Here is a 19,995-nt window from a genome sequence, read left to right on the forward strand (position 1 = left end):
GAATTAATTATCTTCTACACATATTTTTGCCTTACTCATTCACTTTCTTCCTTTATAAATAATACTCCTCCGATCCTTAATATAGGACTCAATTTTTGAGTTGGTTTTGGTCCTAAATATAAGACCCATCTATCATATTTATCAATTTTCTCTAATTACCCCTATAGATACTCTCTCAACCATAATCAAGTAAAAGAGGGAAATGAGGTATTAAGAAAGATGATTGTGGTGTTTTAGGAAAAATGCATCATATTTCTTATAATTAACTAACTTACCTAACTTCCTTAATCTAATCAAATTAGTTAAATGGGTCTTATATTAAGGACCGGAGGAGTAGTATTTTGTAACAAAATAAAATATATTTTTAATATGTTTATTACCTCCAGAAAAATCAAACTCACTAAAATTTAGACTCATTTCTTAATTTCTCTTGTCCAAAGGGCTATTATACTTATGATTTTTTATGCGAGATGTGTCAATAGCTTTGGCCAAAGAAAAAAAATACTATAATTTCTGTTTTGATTATAAATTACTTATAATTCATTCTCATATGCTAAGAAATTCATTCAATTGATAAAATTTTTCAAGTTTATTCTCATTAAAAATTTTTTATCATATATTGTCTCATCTTTATCTCTTTTCAGTAAGAATTAACTAAGAATAAAATTAAAAAATAATAATCAAATACCTTACAGGTGACTTGTATTTAAGACAAAATGATTTTTCGGCAAGTAACATATAACAAGAATTAGAATAACACCATTGTTGTAAATTAAGTGCGAAATTGAGGACAACATCGATGAGATCGGAAACATACATGTACTCTTCAATAAATGGCATGTTATATCACTATATTAATTATTTCTTGCAAGTTTTTGTTTTACTCATTACTCATTTACGCTCCTTCCTATAAATTAGGATTGTTCTTAGGACAGATTGGGATTGAAACCAGGACTAGGACAGGCCTGTCCTGGTTCCGTCCTGATGAACAATAATGGGACAACAAAATTGTCCCGTGTTCCGTCTCGTCCCAGTATTGTCTCGGTCCCGATTAAGACGGGACGGAACCGGGACGGGAATAGGACGTCTAGATATATATTTTTTTTGAGTTTTTAGGCACAATAAAATCTAATTTTTTTTTCTAATTGTAGTTTTTGGACTTAACTCTCATAAAAACATCTTTTTGTTTTCTTTTTTCTTTCTTTAGGTACCCTTAAACAAAAACTCAAAATATTACATATAATAGTTATTAAAAACTCTAAATAAAAGTTTTGAACACAATAAAAGCTTGTTGAAAATTCTAATCATCAATAGCCTCAAATCATCAACAAATATAAAAGCTCTAAATAAATGGGTTCATAGTTTCATACAATAGTATCAAATCTTAAAAAAAAAATAAAAAAAATGATATTATGTAAATATGATAAAAAAATAAAAAAAATAAAAGGAATCGGGACGGCCGACCCTGTCCTGTGTCCCGTCCTGTCCTAGTTTTTTTTTTGTCCCGTCTCAGTTTCCCGTTCTGAAAAATTTTGGGACGAGTCCGTCCTGTCTTGGTTTGTTCTGTTCTTAAAAATTTTGGGACGAGTCCATCCTGTCCCAATAAAAACGGGACCGGCACGGGTCAATGTTGAACACCCCTACTATAAATAATAATTTTTAAAAAAATAAAAATATTTTTTTTGTAAATTTTTATCATTTAAGAAAATCAAACTCATTAAAATTCAACGGCATTTCTTAATAATTTATCTCGTCCAAAGGGCTATTATATTTATGATGCAGGATTTGTCATTAGCTTTGACCAAAGAAAACTCCTATACCAATTTTGTAAATAAATGCAAAACCCGGGACAATTTCCGAGGGAGAGCAAACCGGCAGCGTTTCAGCTCTTCAATCGCCGAATATGGGTGGCGCAGGGCCCCACCGGTGGGGTCTCCATGCGTTAAAAGGTAGACTCCTCCACTCTCTCCTTTCTCCATTGTCTTACAAGTCATATATACAAAGGAATCTCTCTGTCTCTCTTTCTCTCTGCTTCCATTCCATATTGGCATATTCATTCTTCTTCTTCCTTCGTTCCAATCCCAGTTTCTCACATCTCAATTTATATATATATTTTCTCAGAGACCAGCACGCTTGCTTCAATCAAAAGTAATTTCACTTTCTCTCAGGCAAGAATTCACTTCCTCTTTCCTTTAATTTCAATTTTCGCTTTTGCTGCTCATTATTTATAGCCGCCGAGCAGCTTTGGAGCTGCGTTTTTGGTTTTTACTACCTTTATCGATTTTCTGTTTGTCAGATGAATCCTGATTGAAAGTTCTGTGTGCTGTTTTGATTCTTCATGTTTTTTGAGCTGTGTTTTGAGTGTTGATCTTTGAAGGCTTATTTTGAATCTTCTTGCTTTTGATTTCCTCTCTGCTTATGGTTGTTAGAGAGTGATTCTGCGGCTTATTCTGTGCACAGCAGCCGTTTCATTTTGCTTCTCTTTGATCAGAAATTGGTCCTTCTTCAGTGTTTGATCTCTGATGCTGTTTCCGTTTTCGCAGATTTTGATTTGCGTATTAAACTGTTGATCTTTTAAGGCTTGATTTGAATCTTATTGCTATCAATTTCTTGAGTGTATATGTTCGTCTCAGTAGCCCAGTAGCTTCTGCTGTGCCCAGCACATTGTGATTCTTTCACTAATATTTCTCTATGATCAGTGATTATTCCATCTTCATTGTTTTGATCTGTGATCGTCTTTTTTCCCCCCCTAATTTTGGTTGATCAATGGGTTAGGTGAAGTTTCATTTTCGATCAATTTTCTTTCACTATTCGAAATGATTTTAAAATTTTAAAGCAGAAAAGGGAAAGGAAGTTGAAAAAGTAAAAGGCCAATTTGAATTTTCCTTGATTTGCAGCTCCGATCAGGATTGCAGAGTCTTCCCCTGATCGGAGATTCGTTATCTCGCAAATTTTCAGCCGTTTATCGTGTAAATATTCATGGAACAAGAAACAAATCACAGATAAGTTTTTAATTCAATTCTTTATTGTCTTTTATGGTGTCCGTTGTTGCTGATTTTATTTAATAAACCCCGTTACATACCATTTTTTTTTTTTTCACATCAATCCCGTTACATGCTCAGATCTCATTAGATTAACGTTTATTATTAGAATATATAGAGATTAGTATATGTTGGCAGAGCAGTTTCCAAAAGTGAGGGTAGAAAAATAAACTCGAGAGCAGGGAAAATAATAGAGATATTCTCTGAGCCAGCCTAACCCGGTGTAATTCCCATCCTGAAAATTCGTATTTACCCCTGCGCTTTTTGTCAAATCACCCTCATGTCGTTGATTGGATTTTGCCCTTTATTGAGGATGAGGAATCGAGCAATTAAAAAAATAAATAAATAACTAATTTCTTAAAATAAAATAAATATGCAAAGTGTAAAGACAATTGGTGCAGCTGTGAGAGGGGCGCAGATGATTAAGCTAAGCTGTCCGGTGTCCACACCCCACAATACACACGCTTTTGAACTTTGCGAAATATGATGCAAAGTTTAAAAAGAAAAGGGTTGGTGGAGTGGCTAACAATCAAAAAAGTGGGCCCACCCAGACATCACTATTAAGTCAGTGGTGATTAAGCTTATTTGGGCACATTCTTAGGCAACTCATTTGCATCTTTGAATATTAGATCTTATGCGGGGCCCCCTCCCATCACCGATTTGAAGGTTCAGATGCAATTTCCTTCCATTAAGAAGACGAAATGATAGATTCCATTTTGGAGAAAGTAACAGGGTTAGGTAAATAGGCCCAAAACTTTAAAAGAAAGAAAGGCATTGGCGTGGGCGGGGAGAGAAGGGATTTGGTTCCCCACAGTTGCGAGCCTCCGGCGAAGAGTACTAACTATCTGATTCCAATCTAATGATGTTTGAAATGAAGACCTTTTTCAATTCTCACTCAATTCCATTAGCTCACCATCTGATGGTTAATAACTCTCAACTGAGATCGCTTGAGTCTTGAGAGCCTGGGATCCAAATCCGGGAGAATTGGCTTATGTGTAAGATCAAGATGTAACAAGTTACAGGACCCACGAACGTGATTATTCCACATGACATCTTCACGTGGGAGATCAGTACTGTTTTTTTTTTTTTGGGCCTAAGGGAGATCAGTATTTGAATATATCTTTTTGGAAGTATAGACAATATAATACGTCTATTTTAATATGTATATAAAACTTGATAGATATCAGGGAATATTTCTTTTTTCCCCCTTTATTGCACTGTATCTGAATTTGTTTTTTTTTTTTTAATGTATACAATACTGTGTCTGCATTTGTTCTCACTTCGAACTGGCAAGATGAGTTTTAATTACGAACCCAGAATAGCCAATCACTATTTTTCACATATGCTGCCCCGTTAGGAAGGCTGCTGATGCTTTGTCTGTGTGTGGAGCAAAGAAACCATTTTTAATTAATGGTAATTTTATGTCTTTAGACTTAGGTTGTCTGAAAAGCTGTGAATTATTTTGTGAAATTTGTACTGTTGCTGTGATGCAGTTGTTTCCCACTACCCAACTGTGAGTTGCTATTTATAATTAGAGTAAAATACATTGGTTATCTTTTTATTTTATTTAAATTACAGAAACCTCCTCTCTATTTTTAAAAATGTATATAAACTTCTTGTAAAATTAAAAATATATTACACAAACCTTTCTTATACTTTTAAAATTTTATTTTCATCCATCCAACTGTCAATTGATCTAAATTTGACCTTCAAACTTTTATTTTGATCAAAATATTCCTCTTTTAACGTAAACTTTATTTAAACATTTATATCTATGAAAAATAATTTTTGAGACAACAAAAAATAATTATAATACATGTATTTTCAAAATTTTTAATGTGTTATAAAATTTTTAATTTTATTATATTATAGGATTATAAAATTTTAATTCTTCATGTGAAGTTTCTTTTAAATGGCTACAAAATATTTTGAATGCTTATTTTTTCATAATATAATATAAATTATATGAGTTGAAAATTATATAAATTTAAATTATAATTTAAATTGCAAACATTTATAACTGATTTAATTTGATCGATTATATATTTATTTAAAGAATTAATCAAATTTCTATTCAATTTTTTTCTACATTAACTAATTTACTTAATTTTCCGGCCTAATACGATAAAGACATTAAACAAACAACAATTTGCAAAAATAAAAAATAAAATTAAGGTAAAGGAGAAAATCTTAAATTCCTTAAGATAGTTTTAGCCAAAATTTAGGGATTTAGTATTATGAAGGGTAAATTAGTAAATAGAAAGCATGGCAACATAAATTTTAATTAAAAAAGCAGCTTTTTAGTATATTCTTGATGGAGTTAACAGTTTAGATTTAAATGTATGTTTTTAAGATAGAGGAGCGGTCCATATAATTAAGATAAAATATAAAGAAGGTTAGAATATTTTACTCTTATAATTATTACTAATGAGGACCTTACGCTATTATTTTCTGCAAAAAATAGTTTAAATTGAAAATCTTAAACTTACAATTCAAATTATTCATGTACAACTAGAAAACATCAGAGAAGATATTTAATTATATTACCAAGATGGAGATTCTATTGCCAAAGCCATGCCCAACAACAGGGAGCCCCAAAAAAATTATATTGACACATAGCCACACACGTTGGGCACGTATTATTAGTGTGTCAGGGTGGTGTTGATCTCCAACTTAGGGACACACCACCGCAATAATGTCTTTCCCTGTTCTGTAAACCGACTTATCATAAGGACTTGATTTACTTGACTTTCTACCGATTCCCAAATTCCAAGACCTGGTACCTCATGACAACAACAACAACAATAATATTTCTGCTGCATTTTTTGACAAGTGTTACGTTATTGATTTTGTGCTGAAATTCTGGATTTTCTTTTCCCCTCTCCCTTTTTCCTATTGATCTAGACAAGTTCGCCTTTTCTTTATTTTGTTTCATTTATAGTCTATAGTGATTCTGAATCAATTATATCCACGCTATAATTATTTCTTTTCTTTCTTACAATATATTGGTTATCTATTTTATTCAGAGAGAAGCAAGCTAATAAGTGAAAGCAAACATGGAAGAAGAGACCCAAGTCATTTCAGAAGTTTCAGTGAAACAGGTTGTGGAGACTGATAGCAATGCCGGTGACATTAAGGTATTATCCTCATTTCATTCGTTAGTATAGAAGTTAGTTGTTACACAAAATTCAGGCATGTAATGGAGTGACAACAATTATGAACCTTTCGTCAAAACTAGTTTCCAAATTAAGGTATTATCATTGTACATTTGTTATTAAAGAAATTGCCTATTGTATAAAGCTCTCTTAACTGGGGTGGAAAGCAGGAACCTGAAGAAAAGTTTGTAAGGTTTCACTTTAGCATTTAATTCAGTGGTAACGCACCTACCACCGCCTGTAGAATTGCCAGTCATGCCAACTGCAATACCTTGTGTGCGGTTTAAAGATGCGGGAGACTAATCCTAATTTATATGCCTATTCACATAATCTCATATTGCCAGTTATTTGCAACTGCATATATTTTTTTCATAGATTCTTACGCTGGCACTCAACTTATTTGATTTAAGCTAAGTAGCTGGTGAAACTGCATGCTGCCTTAGGAGTAACTGGTATAATAACTCAAGCCACAACCGAAGTGCTCAAAATAAATGCTTGTAACTTTTAACATATGCTTGTTAATGAATTGTGAAATTCCACCTGACATTTTATCCTCCCTTCCATTCTACATGAAGCTTTTAACAAGTAGAAATGCTCACCAAAAAAAAAAAAAAACCCAAAATACACGTTGAGTAATTCTATTCAGTTTATTGTACTCAATCATGTCACGGGAAAAGTAATTACAAACATAAGGTGTAATTTACATGTGTCTATTTTCTGACGATTTATATCAGGAAAAGGATATTGACTTCTCTCAAGTAACGAAAGAAGTAAAGAAAGAAGAGGAAGAGAATGCCTTAGATGGAGAATTCATAAAGGTTGAGAAGGAAGCAATAGATGCAAAAGATGGTTCGCATGCAGCTGAGACAGCAACCGCAGATGATGAGCAGCCCTCTGCCAATGAAAGGAGCTCAAATAATTCAAGCAGAGAATTACTAGAAGCACATGAGAAGATACATGAACTTGAGGTTGAACTACAAAGACTAGCAGAATCTGCGAAGACCTCTGAACATGAAAATGCTCAGTTGAAGGGTGAGATTGCAGCAACGAAGGAAAATTTGGAGGAAAGTGAGAAAAAATATGAGATGCTTGAATTGAGTGACAAGAAACTGAAAGAACAGATTATTGAAGCTGAGGAGAAATATAATGTACAGCTCAGAACTCTGGAAGAGGCATTGCAAACTCAAGAGTTGAAGCAGAAAGATCTTATTCAAGTCAAGGAGGCATTTGATAATTTGAGCCTTGAGCTTGAAAGCTCCAAAAAGAGGATGCAGGAACTGCAACTTGAAGTGCAACTTTCTGGGGATGAAGCACGGAAATTTGAGGAGCTGCATAAGCAAAGTGGTTCTTATGCTGAATCTGAGGCAAAGAGGGCTATAGACTTTGAAAAACTTCTTGAAGAAGCCAAAGCGAGTGCAAGACAAATGGAAGATCAAATGACTTCGCTGCAGGAAGAATTGAAGGGGCTGTACGATAAAACTGCAGAAAATCAGAAGGTTGAAGAAGCACTGAAAACTACTGCAGCGGAACTTTCTTCCGTACAAGAGGAGCTGACACTCTCAAAATCCCAGCTATTGGACTTGGAGCAGAGCCTTTCTTCAAAGGAATCCCTTATAGATGAGCTGACCCAGGAATTGAACCTTAAAAAGACTTCAGAAGCTCAGTTGAGGGAAGATTCATCAACACTTCAAAATCTGCTTGTCTCTACTAAAGAAGAATTGCAAGAAAAGATTTCTGAGCTGGAAAACACAAAAGCAAAGCTGCAGGAGGAAGAGAATTCAAGGGAATCAGTTGAAGCTGCACTCAAGGTCAAGGAAGAAAAGGCGGTGGCTGTACAAGAAGAGGTGGCTAAACTAAATATTGAAAAAGATGGTCTTGAAGCAACTGTGGCAGATTTAACGAGTAATGTGAAGCAGTTTAAAGATTTGTGCACTGAGCTGGAGGAAAAACTAATGGTTTCAGAGCAGAATTTTGGTAGGGTAGATTCTCTTTTGTCTCAGACGCTCTCAAATAATGCAGAGCTTGAGCAGAAGCTGAAGTCTCTGGAAGAACTGCATAGGGAGTCTGAAACTACCGCAGCAACTGCTAGTCAAAAGAATGTTGAGCTTGCGGAATTTATTCAGGCATCAAATTCAGCTGCAGAAGAGGCAAAATCACAACTGAGGGAGATGGAAGCACGCTTCATAGCTGCAGAGCAGAAGAATTTGGAGCTTGAGCAAAAAATAAATCAAGTACAACTGGAAACCAGTTGTGCTGAGAAAGAAGTGGCAGAATTTTTGGAGAAAATATCTCAGCTTAGTGCTAAGTTGACAGAGGCTGAGCAAGAAAAGAATCTCCTTAGTTCCCAACTGCAGGACTACTTGGAAAAAGTAAGTCAATTGGAATCTGACTTAAATCAATCATCTTTCCGGAGTTCACAGCTTGAGGAGGAGCTGAAGATTGCCAAGGACAAATGTACTGAGCATGAGGATCGAGTAAGTATGAATCATCAACGTAGTCGAGAACTAGAAGATTTATATCAGACATCCCATTCCAAATTTGAGGATGCTAACAAAAAGGCAAACGAGTTGGAGTTATTACTTGAAGCAGAGAAATACAGAATTCAAGAACTTGAACAACAGATGAGCACACTGGAGCAAAAATGTAGCAACTCAGAGGCAGATGCAAAGAACCACCTCGACAATGTTTCCAATTTAACAACCGAACTTGAGGCGTTTCAAGCACGAGCTTCAAGTCTTGAGTTAGCTGTGCAGACAGCTAGTGAAAAGGAAAGGCAGTTGGAAGAATCTTTGGCTGCAGTGACAGATGAGAAGACAAGGTTAGAAAATGTGTCAAATGGTTTGAACGAGAAGCTTGCTGAAGCAGAAAACTTACTAGAAATTGTGAGGAATGAATTAAATCTCACACAAGATAAGTTGCGAAGCACTGAAAATGACCTCAAGGTAGCTGAATCAAGAGAAAGTGAGATAATGGAGAGACTTAGAGTCTCTGAAGAAGACCTTGAGGTAAAAAGCAGAGATATAGAGAAGGTTGCTGTAAGAAACTCGGAACTTGAACTGTTACATGAATCTATCGCCAGAGATTCAGAAACTAGGCTCCAAGAAGCTACAGCAAAATTTAGCAGCAAGGATTTCGAGGTTCAATCCCTACTTGAGAAAATTAAGATTTTGGAGGATCAAGCGGTTGAAGCTGCTGAAAAATCAGCCTCTTTGCAGGATGAATTGGAACGTGGTTTGAATAAACTAGCTTCTTTTGAAAGCGAAAATGAAGATCTGAGGAGACAAATTATACATATCGACGATAAGTGTTCTCAGGCCATTTCAGAGAATGAATTATTGGTTGGAACAAATGTTCAGTTAAAGAGCAGGCTTGATGAACTTCAGGAGCTATTAAACTCAGCTGTATTGGAAAAGGAAGCCACTGCTCAAGAGCTGCTTTCTCATAAGAAAACTCTAGCAGAATTGAATGATTCACAGGCAAAATTCTCTGAACTTCAAAGTGTACATGAATCTCGCATCTTAGAAGTACAGTCACAGTTACAAGAAGCTATGCTGAGGCATACCGAGAAAGAATCTGAAGCCAGTGACTTGGATCAGAAGTTACATACACTAGAAGACCAAATTAATTTTTACAAAGAACAAGCACGGGAAGCTGTTGCAACATCTGAAACGCATAAAATGGAGCTGGATGAGAGTCTCCAAAAATTAAAGCATTTTGAAACTGTTGTTGAGGAACTGCAAAACAAGTCACTCCATTATGAGAAAGACGGTTCACGACTGACAGAGGAAAATTCAAAGCTTAATCAGGAAATAGCTGTTTATGAATCCAAATTAAATGATTTACAGTCTAAGCTCTCTGAATCATTAGCTGAAAAGGATGGAACATTTCAAGATCTTCTCACTGCAAAGAAGGCCATTGAAGATTTAACAGGAAAGCATACTTCTGAATTGCAGGCACTGCAGTCCCAGGTTCAGATTTGGCTATTAATAATAATTTTCTTCTGTTTGTCCTTTCTGCTCTTGTTGTTATTTGTGATCACATTTTATTATTTTATTTTTGTGAAAACAAGGATAGGAACGAACAAACAATCTCTAAATGAAAATGACATCAACTTGCAGGTGTCTTCAGTGACTGAGGAGAATAGCCTACTCAATGAGACAAATCAAAATTTAAAGAAGGAACTACAGTCTCAGATAGTGGAGCTTGAAGAGAAGTTGAAAGAACAAAAGGAGAAAGAAGATGCATTGAGATCCCAGGTTGAAAATCTCATGACTGAGGCTGCTGAGAAACCTGTGTTGCAAAATCGTCTGAAGGAAATTGAAGGGCAATTAGTAAAAGCTGAATCTTTCCTGAAAGAAGAGGTACTCCTAGAGTTCTTCATGAGTAAACTCAATTTATTCCTCAGGGTCTAAATTTTGTATTTGGTGTAAGCATCTTCTGCATGCAGGCAATACGTATTTTGCTTCAAAAATTTGTCCTAGTTTTCAGAGATTGATATCTAAGATAAAGAAGTGATTTTTTGAGATGTTTATTGCCATTTTTCTAATAAAAATTTACAACTAAGCAGAAAGAATCTGGGTCTCAGAAAGAGCTGGAACGTGAAGCAGCCATGAAAACTGCTCATGAACAACTTGAAGCAAAGGCCAAGGAAATTTCTCTTCTACAGAAGCAAAAGGAAGAGCTGGAGCAGAAATTGCAGCAGGCTGGAAGTAAATTCTCTGACAAGGTAATTCCCCTTCTAAAAACCCCCAAGGCACATCCTCATGGCATGCGTTAGTGCCTGAACACATAGAGCTGTAGGGGAAAATAAGTTGGTGAGAAGTACCCTGAGCATAACATTCCCAATTCTTCCTAGACATGATATTTTTCTTTTTAATCGAAGCTAACAAGGTTAACTATAATTTCAATGCCAACGCAAAAACGTAAATGAAAATGATCTATAGGACCTAAGAACCACCACTGTTCTGAGCAGTATGTTTTGTCTGTAAGTTAATCTTCACTTTCAACTGTTATGGATTAACGATATGCACAGATCATTTCCTAAGCTGTTCATATTGAAAATATATGATTACTAGTATTAGTCCGAAATTGATTTCTAACATCATTTACCTATTGTCTGCACACAAACATGTTCAAACTACCTTCCATAGTCTCTTAGCTAAAGGCCACTCACTGATTTACTCATGCATGTTTCTACCGCTTACCTTAATGTTCAAGCCTATTTGGCAATCTGGCTTGATGATGATGTAAAAATTTGTATTTCTTGGTAAAGGGTAGCAAATGATTTTGTACCCCAACATCTACACTCAATGCAATACTCTTTTGTCTACTAGAAAAATGGATAGATTTTTAAACATTTCAATTGATATTCCAGAGCGCCGAAGGTGGTTCAGAAGTCAAATCCAGGGATATTGGATCAAGCATCTCCACTCCATCTAAAAGAAAGAGCAAGAAAAAGTCAGATGCAGCATCTTCTCAAACTCCCTCTTCAACAGAGACTCATGTGTCAACTAGCCAGGCTTCGCCTGCAACGATGAACATCCAGCTTATCTTGGGAATAGCTCTTGTATCAGTGATTCTGGGCATAATTCTTGGGAAACGTTACTAGTTTTCAGCAGTAGTATGCATTTTGGTTTTTTCAGGTGAAAGTGCTTCTTAATTTTTAACTTATTTGCTCTTTCTTTCAGCATAAATTTATCTTGTACAAGATTGAAAGCTCTGTTTGCATGCTTTTGATCTCCAGTCTTGAGAGTGGTCAGGGAACTAGTTTTCATTCATATCCCTTGCCTGTGTGTAAAGAAAAGGAAAATGGGTTTGATTCATGTTTATTCAAAGGTTGTACTTAGTTTGTCAATTTGAATGCATGCTTTTCTATCAATCAATTGAATTTTTCTGATCCTCTTTTCTGGTTGCTCCAAAGTCAACTTATTCATTCTTTTACAATTTGGAGTTAAAAATCTTTGCTTATAGGAATCCCCAATATTCAAGATCTATTGGCTGAGGAAGTTATCATTAATACTTATGGAAGTTAACAAATTAATAAGATAATCTCTAGTTCTCAAACATGGTTTCTTTGCCCCCCCCCCCCCCAACCCCAACCCGCGGTGGTTGGATCTGAGAACTGTCACATAAAACCCTGGAGGATTACACAGGGCACAATCATAAATGAACTGAAGAAAAAGATCAGGTCATCTTCTCTCTAAACAGTACAACAGAAACGATCAAGCAAACGAGATTTCTGAAAACTAGCAATTTCTTTTCTTCATTAATAATTCATTTTGTTTAATTTAAGTTGGACCATGCAAATTTTCTCTCTCTCACATTTTAAGCTGTCTTAGACGATCTCAAATGATAAGAGTAGAAGGAAGAGTAAATAGAAATCAAAGATTCAAACCCTCCTAATGTATTAAATTTTGTTTGCACTGTATATAAAAATATTTGAAGAGATACAGAGAAAGATACAACAACATTAAGCCTTATCTCACTAGGTGGGGTCGACTACATGGATTGAATAACGTCACTGAGCTCTATCAACAATCAAATATTCAGATATGTTGTTGACCAGAAAGTCTTGTCCAATGACTTTATTGAGCATTCTCATCGGTCTTCCTCTACCCCTTTTTATAGGACTCTAAACTATCTAATCTCCCCTTCTTACCAGCGCCTCCAATGGCCTTCTCTGCACATGCTCAAACCACCTCAAGTGATATTCAACCATTTTCTCTTTGATAGCGTCATGCCTATTCTTGCTCTAAAATTTTCATTTCAAATATTATCTTTTCTTATATAACTAGAGATCCATCTCAACATCCTTATTCTTTACCCCACCTTTATGCTCTTCTTTTTCCTTTATCGCCCAACATTTATTACCATACAACACAATTGGTCTTATAGCAGTCCGATAAAATTTTTCTTGAGCTTCTCAGGTACCTTCTTATCGCAAATAACTATAGTAGCCTTGCTCCACTTTAACTACTTAACTTGCATTATATGAGAAACGTCTCTATTAATCTCACCATCCTTATGTATAATGAATCCCATTTGAACTTTGACATTTCAGGAATGATTTGATATTCCCATCTTCACCTCCAAACCACCATCCTCATGTTTGAACTGTATGTAAAAATATTTGAAGAGAAACAGAGAAAGTTAATTGTAATGATTAGATGTGGACCTCATAAACAATCATAATTTCTTGTGTCACTCACTATTTTACTAGACAGATGCATAATGGTTAGAGATCTGATGCAAGCCACATTGTTTGATGGGGAAAAAAAGGGAAAATCGATTTTATGCAAAAAAAAATTGAAAAGATTCTTTAATGCTATTGGAGTGCAAAAAGTTTACACTGAACAATAGGACTTTGAGGTGGCAGCCAAACCACGTCTCTCACTTTGGTCCCGTTTGAATCACATGAGGATTCTAAATCTAAAGTTCTCTAATAATAGAAACAAGCTTCCCTACCAAACTCATTCTGGGTGTGTTTGTCCTACTTCTATCCACCCATCTGGCCTTGTATAAACTAGAAACAACCTAATTTATCTTTTCAGGATATTCCCTTTCCAACACCTAATATCCTCTCATTTTCTTTTTGCCTCAGATTTTTTTTAATAAAAGAAAAGCTTACCTTATCCAAGAATCTCTACCACCAAAAGCTGTACTACCCCTCTAATAACAAAGGAAACACATTGTTTAATTAAGCAAGGACAAGATCTGGGTTATTTCATTTAGTCATGAATATCCTATTTTAATTCTCATAAGTGAGTGTCTGATTCAGCTTACTTTAAGTGATTTTGTAGTGCACCATAATGAGTCTTATATTTAGGACCGGAAGAGTATATTATGAGAATTTTGTCTTGTAAAGCCCAAAAATTCCTTATTTGCTTTTTCCATAAAGTAGCGAGTGAAGGCAGCTTAAGTTTGATACGATATATGATAATAGAAGTGAAAAGAATTTGAAGAAAATGAGAAGGGAATATATGATTCAAGGGGTTTCCATTTCAAAAAATAGAAAGCTTAGATAAGTTTAAAAATGTAAAAGATGGCAAATCTTTTTATTATTTTAAGAATTTAGATGAAATTTGTGCATCATATGAAACCTAAAAATAAATGGCATTACCAACTTAAGCTAGCATTAATAGTTGATCGAGGTTTAAATCACAATCCTTATGTATATAGAGCAATTAACTTAGTTAAGAAAGGCTTGCTCTTTGTCCACAATACCTAAGGAAGACTAGTTTTTGCAATCATCATAAGTTGTGTTTCACATAATAAATAAATAAATAAAATTGCAATGCTTCTGACTTGTTAAATTTCCTATAAATTTTATATTTTGTAATTAACACATTTTCATTCACACCTGCCTTTTTTTTTGGGGGGGGGGGGTTTCAAACATGCCTTTTTGTTTGAAACTTCTTTCCCCTGGTCATATCGAACTCAATGTTGATAGCTCAGTTTATCTAAATTTAGGTTTGATTGCAATGCTTTACAATTTTGATTCTTTATTATTGGAAAAGTAACTAGATACTATCTCCGGTATAAGACCTTGTTTGACTTTTATTTTGGTCATAAATATAAGACTCCAATATATTTTCTCTCATATTTATCTTTTTTTTCCCCAAGATAATCCTTCTAATAATAATAATTCTAGATAACAAAATTGATTAGCAAGGATATTTTAGGAAAAACAGCATATATTCATTACAAATAACTAACTTAACTAAGTTCTTTAATCTCCTCAAATTAGTCAACTGAGTCTTATAATTAGGACTGGAAATAGTACAATGTATTACCTTGAAAATGGAGAGAAAATAAAATTAGTATAGAGAAGTGAATTTTATTTTGAAAAAAAAAAATTATGTTGCTTTCTTCAAATGCGTGACCGTTTGATTTAAGAGTATTTTATTATTTGTATAAACAGCATGCGTCATTGTAAATTATTATATTTATGAATTATTGATAATAAATCGATAAAATTATAGGCATGATTATTTTTTTCTCATGTTTTTAATGATAATTATATATTTTAAATATTGGTTCAGAAATATAATAGAACTTTTTTCTTTCATTTGAAAAAAATGTGATAAATATTGTCATTGAAAGCTAGCTAGGTAGTAGTAATAGAACTTTTTTTTATAATTGAAATCTTGTTGGTTTAGATTTAAATTATAAACCCTCTTGGTATCTCCAAAACAAATTGTGTAAATATTTATATGTATCATCAAATTAAAAATCACAATTATTGCCAATGATTGCATACAGCATACCTCACTTTTTGGTTACTTAGATTACTGCCCTCTGCATTCAAAATTAATTTTAAAAATATATTTTTAATACGCAACAAGAATGAAGGCCTAAAATAATAAAATATCAAGGAAATAACGAGAAACATTGATACGAACTTTTTGTCTATATATGTTCAAACTTCAAACCTTCTAAATATAACAGGGAATTGAAAATAATAACAAAAGACTTTTTCTTTTTTTTGGTGTTTAAGATGCTAGCTCATACTACCTCCGGTCCTAATTATAAGACCCAGTTGACTAATTTGAGGAGATTAAGGAAGTAAGTTAAGTTAGTTATTTGTAATTTGTAAAAATAAGTGTAGTCATTCTAAAATATCCTTGCTAATTAAGTGTATTGGCTAGAACTATCATTATTAGAAGGACTATCTTGAAAAAAATGCATAAATATGAGAGACAAAATGGATTGGGGTCTTATAATTAGGACCAAACAAAAAATCAAACGGGATCTTATATTAAGGACGGAGGTAGTACTGTACAATAATGTTGAAAGTTGAAGTGTGCGTGTGTGTTATGCGATGCGATATTATAGATGATCCGTTTCTTTTCCTGAGAAGTGCAAACTACTCCTCCGGTCCTTTTATAAGACCCATGACTTTTAGGTCCTAATTATAAGACCAATCCATTTTTATAATTTATGTATTTTTTTCCAAGATATCCTTCTAATAATAGTTTTAGCATATACTTAATTAGCAAGGATATTTTGAATAACAACACTTATTTATTATAAATACCACTTAACTTACTTCCTTAATCTCCTCAATAAGTCAATTGGGTCTTATAATTAGACTGAGGAGTATTAAATTTTGTTAAATATTCCTATATCTTTTTTTTTTTTTGCCAACAACGTTCCTCTGTATCAAATGCATATTCCTGTAGTATCAGATTTTATTGAATTTATTCTCTCATATTAGAGGGAGATAATAATTGTCATTTAGGATAATTTGACCGTATTTGAAATTTGAATTTTTTAAATCATATGCAAATTGATTGAATGATTAATACTAATTTAAAATAAATTATTTTTCTACTGAAAAAAACTTCAAATCAATCTATGCATGTTCTAAATTGGAATATAGTTTTGGTACTTGTTGGGAAAAAAAAAAGGAATATAATTTTGGTACTACCTTACCAATTTGCTTTTTAAAAAGCCAAATATCTTACATCTTTTTTTTTTGGTAAGAAAATTTTAGGAGAGGGGTCGCGCTCACTCACAATTCAAGGGCAGGACACCTAACGCTTGATCCACTGGGGCCTGTCCCTATGGGGCACGGGAGCATGACAAGCAAACCCTTTTTTTTTGGCTCAATAGGTAGGAATCATCCAACTTCACTACTCTGTGGAGATGTCTCCCCCAACGCCACGACTGGAGCCACAACAAAGTGGCACTCCCCAAGATCGAACCCCCTCCTTTTGGTGAGAGAGTCCGACCCCTTCGCCAGCTGAACCCACGGACGAGGGGTAAATATCTTACATCTTTATCACTTCATTGTAAATTCATAATCATAAGATGGGCTTAGCTTGTTCACATAGATTATTTGTGCAACGTTTTAGCATCCATTCCAAATAAAAGTGCAAAAAAAAAAAATCATATCGGATGAAATTAAACTATACAAGTTTGTGGTATGCGCGCACCCATATAAAAAAATTTATTGAACTGATGATTTTTTAATTTTATAACTTCTATCAAAGTATAATAAAAGAATAAATGTACAGAAGCCAAATAAGTTTTTTTATGCAGTATTACCATCTTATATATATATATATATATATATATATATATATATATTCAAATGTATAATTTGGAGAAAGCAATCACATGCTCCATGTTATGTTAGGTAATGCGACCTTTTTTTTTTTCCCCAGAATTTAGAGTATCTTCGAGTCATTTTAAGCATCTAATGTTAAGCCCTCCTAAGTATACTTTTTAAAATGTGAATTTATGTTTTTCTTTTTTAGAATCGTAAAATTGCTTGCTACTTGGACAACAACTTGTCAGTTATGTTTTTGTTACTTTATGTTTTATATATATCTTACTAATTGGACCTCTTTATGGTAAGGAATTTAAGAAACAAGTCCAACAACCAATTTAATTATGAAAAAATTTAAAAGGAAAAACTAGATGGGAAGAATTTATTTTTGAGAGTCTACAATAAGGATTATTTTTTTTAACTAACTCATTTTTCTAAAATTATTGAACTGATGATTTTTAATTAACTTCTATCAACATACAATAAAAGAATAAGTGTACAGAGGCCAAATAAGCTTTTTATGCAGTATTACCATCTTTTATATAAATAGATATATTTATTTATATATTCAAATGCATAATTTGGAGAAAGCAATCACATGCTCCATGTTATGTTAGGTAATGCGACTTTTTTTTTTGGGGGTTAATTTAAAATATCTTCAAGTCATTTTATGTCTAAAACTAATTTTTATCAGATCTGAAAACAGGAGCATCTAATGTTAAACCCTCTTAATTGTACTTTTCAATACTCGAACTTATATCTTCCTTTCTTAAAATAGTAAAATTGCTTGTTACCTCTACCAACAACTTGTTAGTTATGTTTTTATATCCTACTTTGGGACCTCTTTGTGGTAAGGAATGAAACAAGTCCAACAACCAATTAATTAGGAAAAAACTATATTTATTTTTGAGAGTCTACAATAAATATCATTTTTTTAAATTGGCCTAGATAAATTCTATGAACAAAATCACTAACTTAACTGTCACACTAAATATTCCAAGGACTAAAAAAGTTATCACTATTTTATGTGGATGATGATGAATGTAATGAATCCTATTTCAACCATGAAAGTCTCTATATTTTTCAAAATATTTAAGAAACAGCCTTGCAAGATTAATTGCATCAACAACTTCGATCTTAGGATTTTCTTTGAGAAAAAAGCATAATTAGATACTTTTAATAATTAAAGTTACTATTAAATTTATTTTTTATAAAATATTAATTTGATCGAAACAGAAAAGACAAAGAGAAAGCATAAATATAGGGAACCAAAGTCCTTAATTAATGTAATATAAAGTAATGCTAATTTTAGTACATTGAAATAAATAAAGTGAAAGAACAATAAGGAAGTGAACAGATACTAATTGGAATTATATAAAAATAAAAAAAAAGAGGAGTGGTTGAGAGAGAAGTGAAAGAGAAGATGAGGGGTATGGTATATACTTGTTGGCAGATGAAACCAAGAGAATAGGAAAGCAGAGTGAGAAGGAAGACAAAAAGAGTGGACAAAACAGAAGGAGGCATTTGCCTTCCATGAGGTGGGCTGTCCCTTGTTCCCTTTTTTGACCCTTCCACATGGACATAGTAAGATGTTGCTAGTGCCACTTCACTTGACAAGAATACAACTCATATTTCATAAATGTTTGGGCGAGAATCTTGATATTAATGTGTGAACCCATTGATAGGTATTTTTCTGTCTCTAATATAAGAACTGACAGAGAAGTTTACTTTGATATTACTATTAAAGAGTGTTTGGAATTAAAAAAAAAAGTTACTTTTAAAAAGTATTTTTATATAAATCAAAACAAAACTTCTTTCACATGCTTACTTTATATACCATGAAATCACTTTTAAAATCATAGTATGACTTCTGTCCAATTTTGTCTCTCAAAATTATAATTGTTTTTTCTAAATTCTTTCTATTGCTTGCACATATTAAAAAGATTTTCTATCAATATGTCAAATTAGTTTCAAATGCAAATTATTAAAATAGGTAATTTAAGAAAATAAAGACATTTGTTTTCTTATAAATAACTAGTATGGCTAATTTTTTTAATTTCTAAAAATTACTTATATTTAGTTCTTATATTTAGGATCGAAAAGAGTAATTATTCATAGATATCTTTGCAAGTGTTTTTGATTGACTTCTGAAGCATGCCTCTTTTTTAAACGATCTCTAAAAATGCAACTCACCTCAACTCTTTTTTCCCTTAAAATTTAGCAAAATATTACTTTCAGTTATTAATATAAGACTCAGTTAACTAATTTGGAAAGATTAGAAAAGTTAAAAATTTACTTAATTATAGCATATATCACATGATCTTTCTGAAATACTTAATTATGTGTGTTATGAGATTATATATCAATTTTATAAGTTAGGCAAATTAGTTTTAAAAAAAGATAAATATAAATACTTTAAAATAATTTTTTAAATTTTTTTAATCTTTTCAAATTAATCAACAATGTATTATATTAAGAATCAAATGTAGGTAGGATATGCCTTTCTGCTTGACCCAATATAAGAATGAAGTGGAAGCTTGTACCAAAAAGAAACGATGAGCTTTATATTTGTACTATAAGATGAGATCATGATCATGGACTACTAAGTGAGACAGACATGGACGTCTCTTCCTTCTTGTTCTCTTCCTTCTCTCCTTTTCCCATTTTTGTCATCCTTCTTGGCTTCTTCCACCCCATGCTTCCTTCCTACGCCCAAATAATTGGTTTATTATTCTTCATTGAGCCC

The 19,995-nt window shown here is 33.2% G+C and overlaps 1 protein-coding gene across 2 annotated transcripts; it reads left to right on the forward strand.

Moving 5' to 3' along the window:
- The first annotated feature begins 2,069 nt into the window (after window positions 1-2,069).
- On the forward strand, window positions 2,070-12,092 carry LOC114717831 (myosin-7B). 2 transcript variants are annotated; one of them, XM_028903038.1, is made up of 6 exons: window positions 2,070-2,168; window positions 6,078-6,178; window positions 6,931-10,164; window positions 10,315-10,557; window positions 10,764-10,922; window positions 11,571-12,092. In XM_028903038.1, exons 2-6 carry the CDS (start codon window positions 6,098-6,100, stop codon window positions 11,802-11,804), a joined length of 3,951 nt encoding a protein of 1,316 aa, XP_028758871.1. In that variant the 5' UTR covers window positions 2,070-2,168; window positions 6,078-6,097; the 3' UTR covers window positions 11,805-12,092. The 2 variants fall into 2 exon arrangements, with proteins under 2 accessions (XP_028758871.1, XP_028758870.1); XM_028903037.1 differs by having other exon boundaries at window positions 2,078-2,168; window positions 6,070-6,178.
- The last annotated feature ends 7,903 nt before the right edge of the window (window positions 12,093-19,995 follow it).

This window comes from Neltuma alba, unplaced genomic scaffold, assembly GCF_004799145.2.
Source record: "Neltuma alba isolate B1F8T4 unplaced genomic scaffold, ASM479914v2 tig00011777_pilon, whole genome shotgun sequence".
Taxonomy (NCBI): Eukaryota; Viridiplantae; Streptophyta; class Magnoliopsida; order Fabales; family Fabaceae; genus Neltuma; species Neltuma alba.

What these genes read in the sequence shown, in the direction of transcription:
- LOC114717831 (XM_028903038.1), top strand. Translation starts at nt 6,098, where the DNA reads ATGGAAGAAGAGACCCAAGTCATTTCAGAAGTTTCAGTGAAACAGGTT. An exon ending in GCAATGCCGGTGACATTAAG is followed by an intron (nt 6,179 to 6,930) that starts GTATTATCCTCA and finishes GATTTATATCAG; the next exon opens with GAAAAGGATATTGACTTCTC. An exon ending in AATCTTTCCTGAAAGAAGAG is followed by an intron (nt 10,558 to 10,763) that starts GTACTCCTAGAG and finishes ACAACTAAGCAG; the next exon opens with AAAGAATCTGGGTCTCAGAA.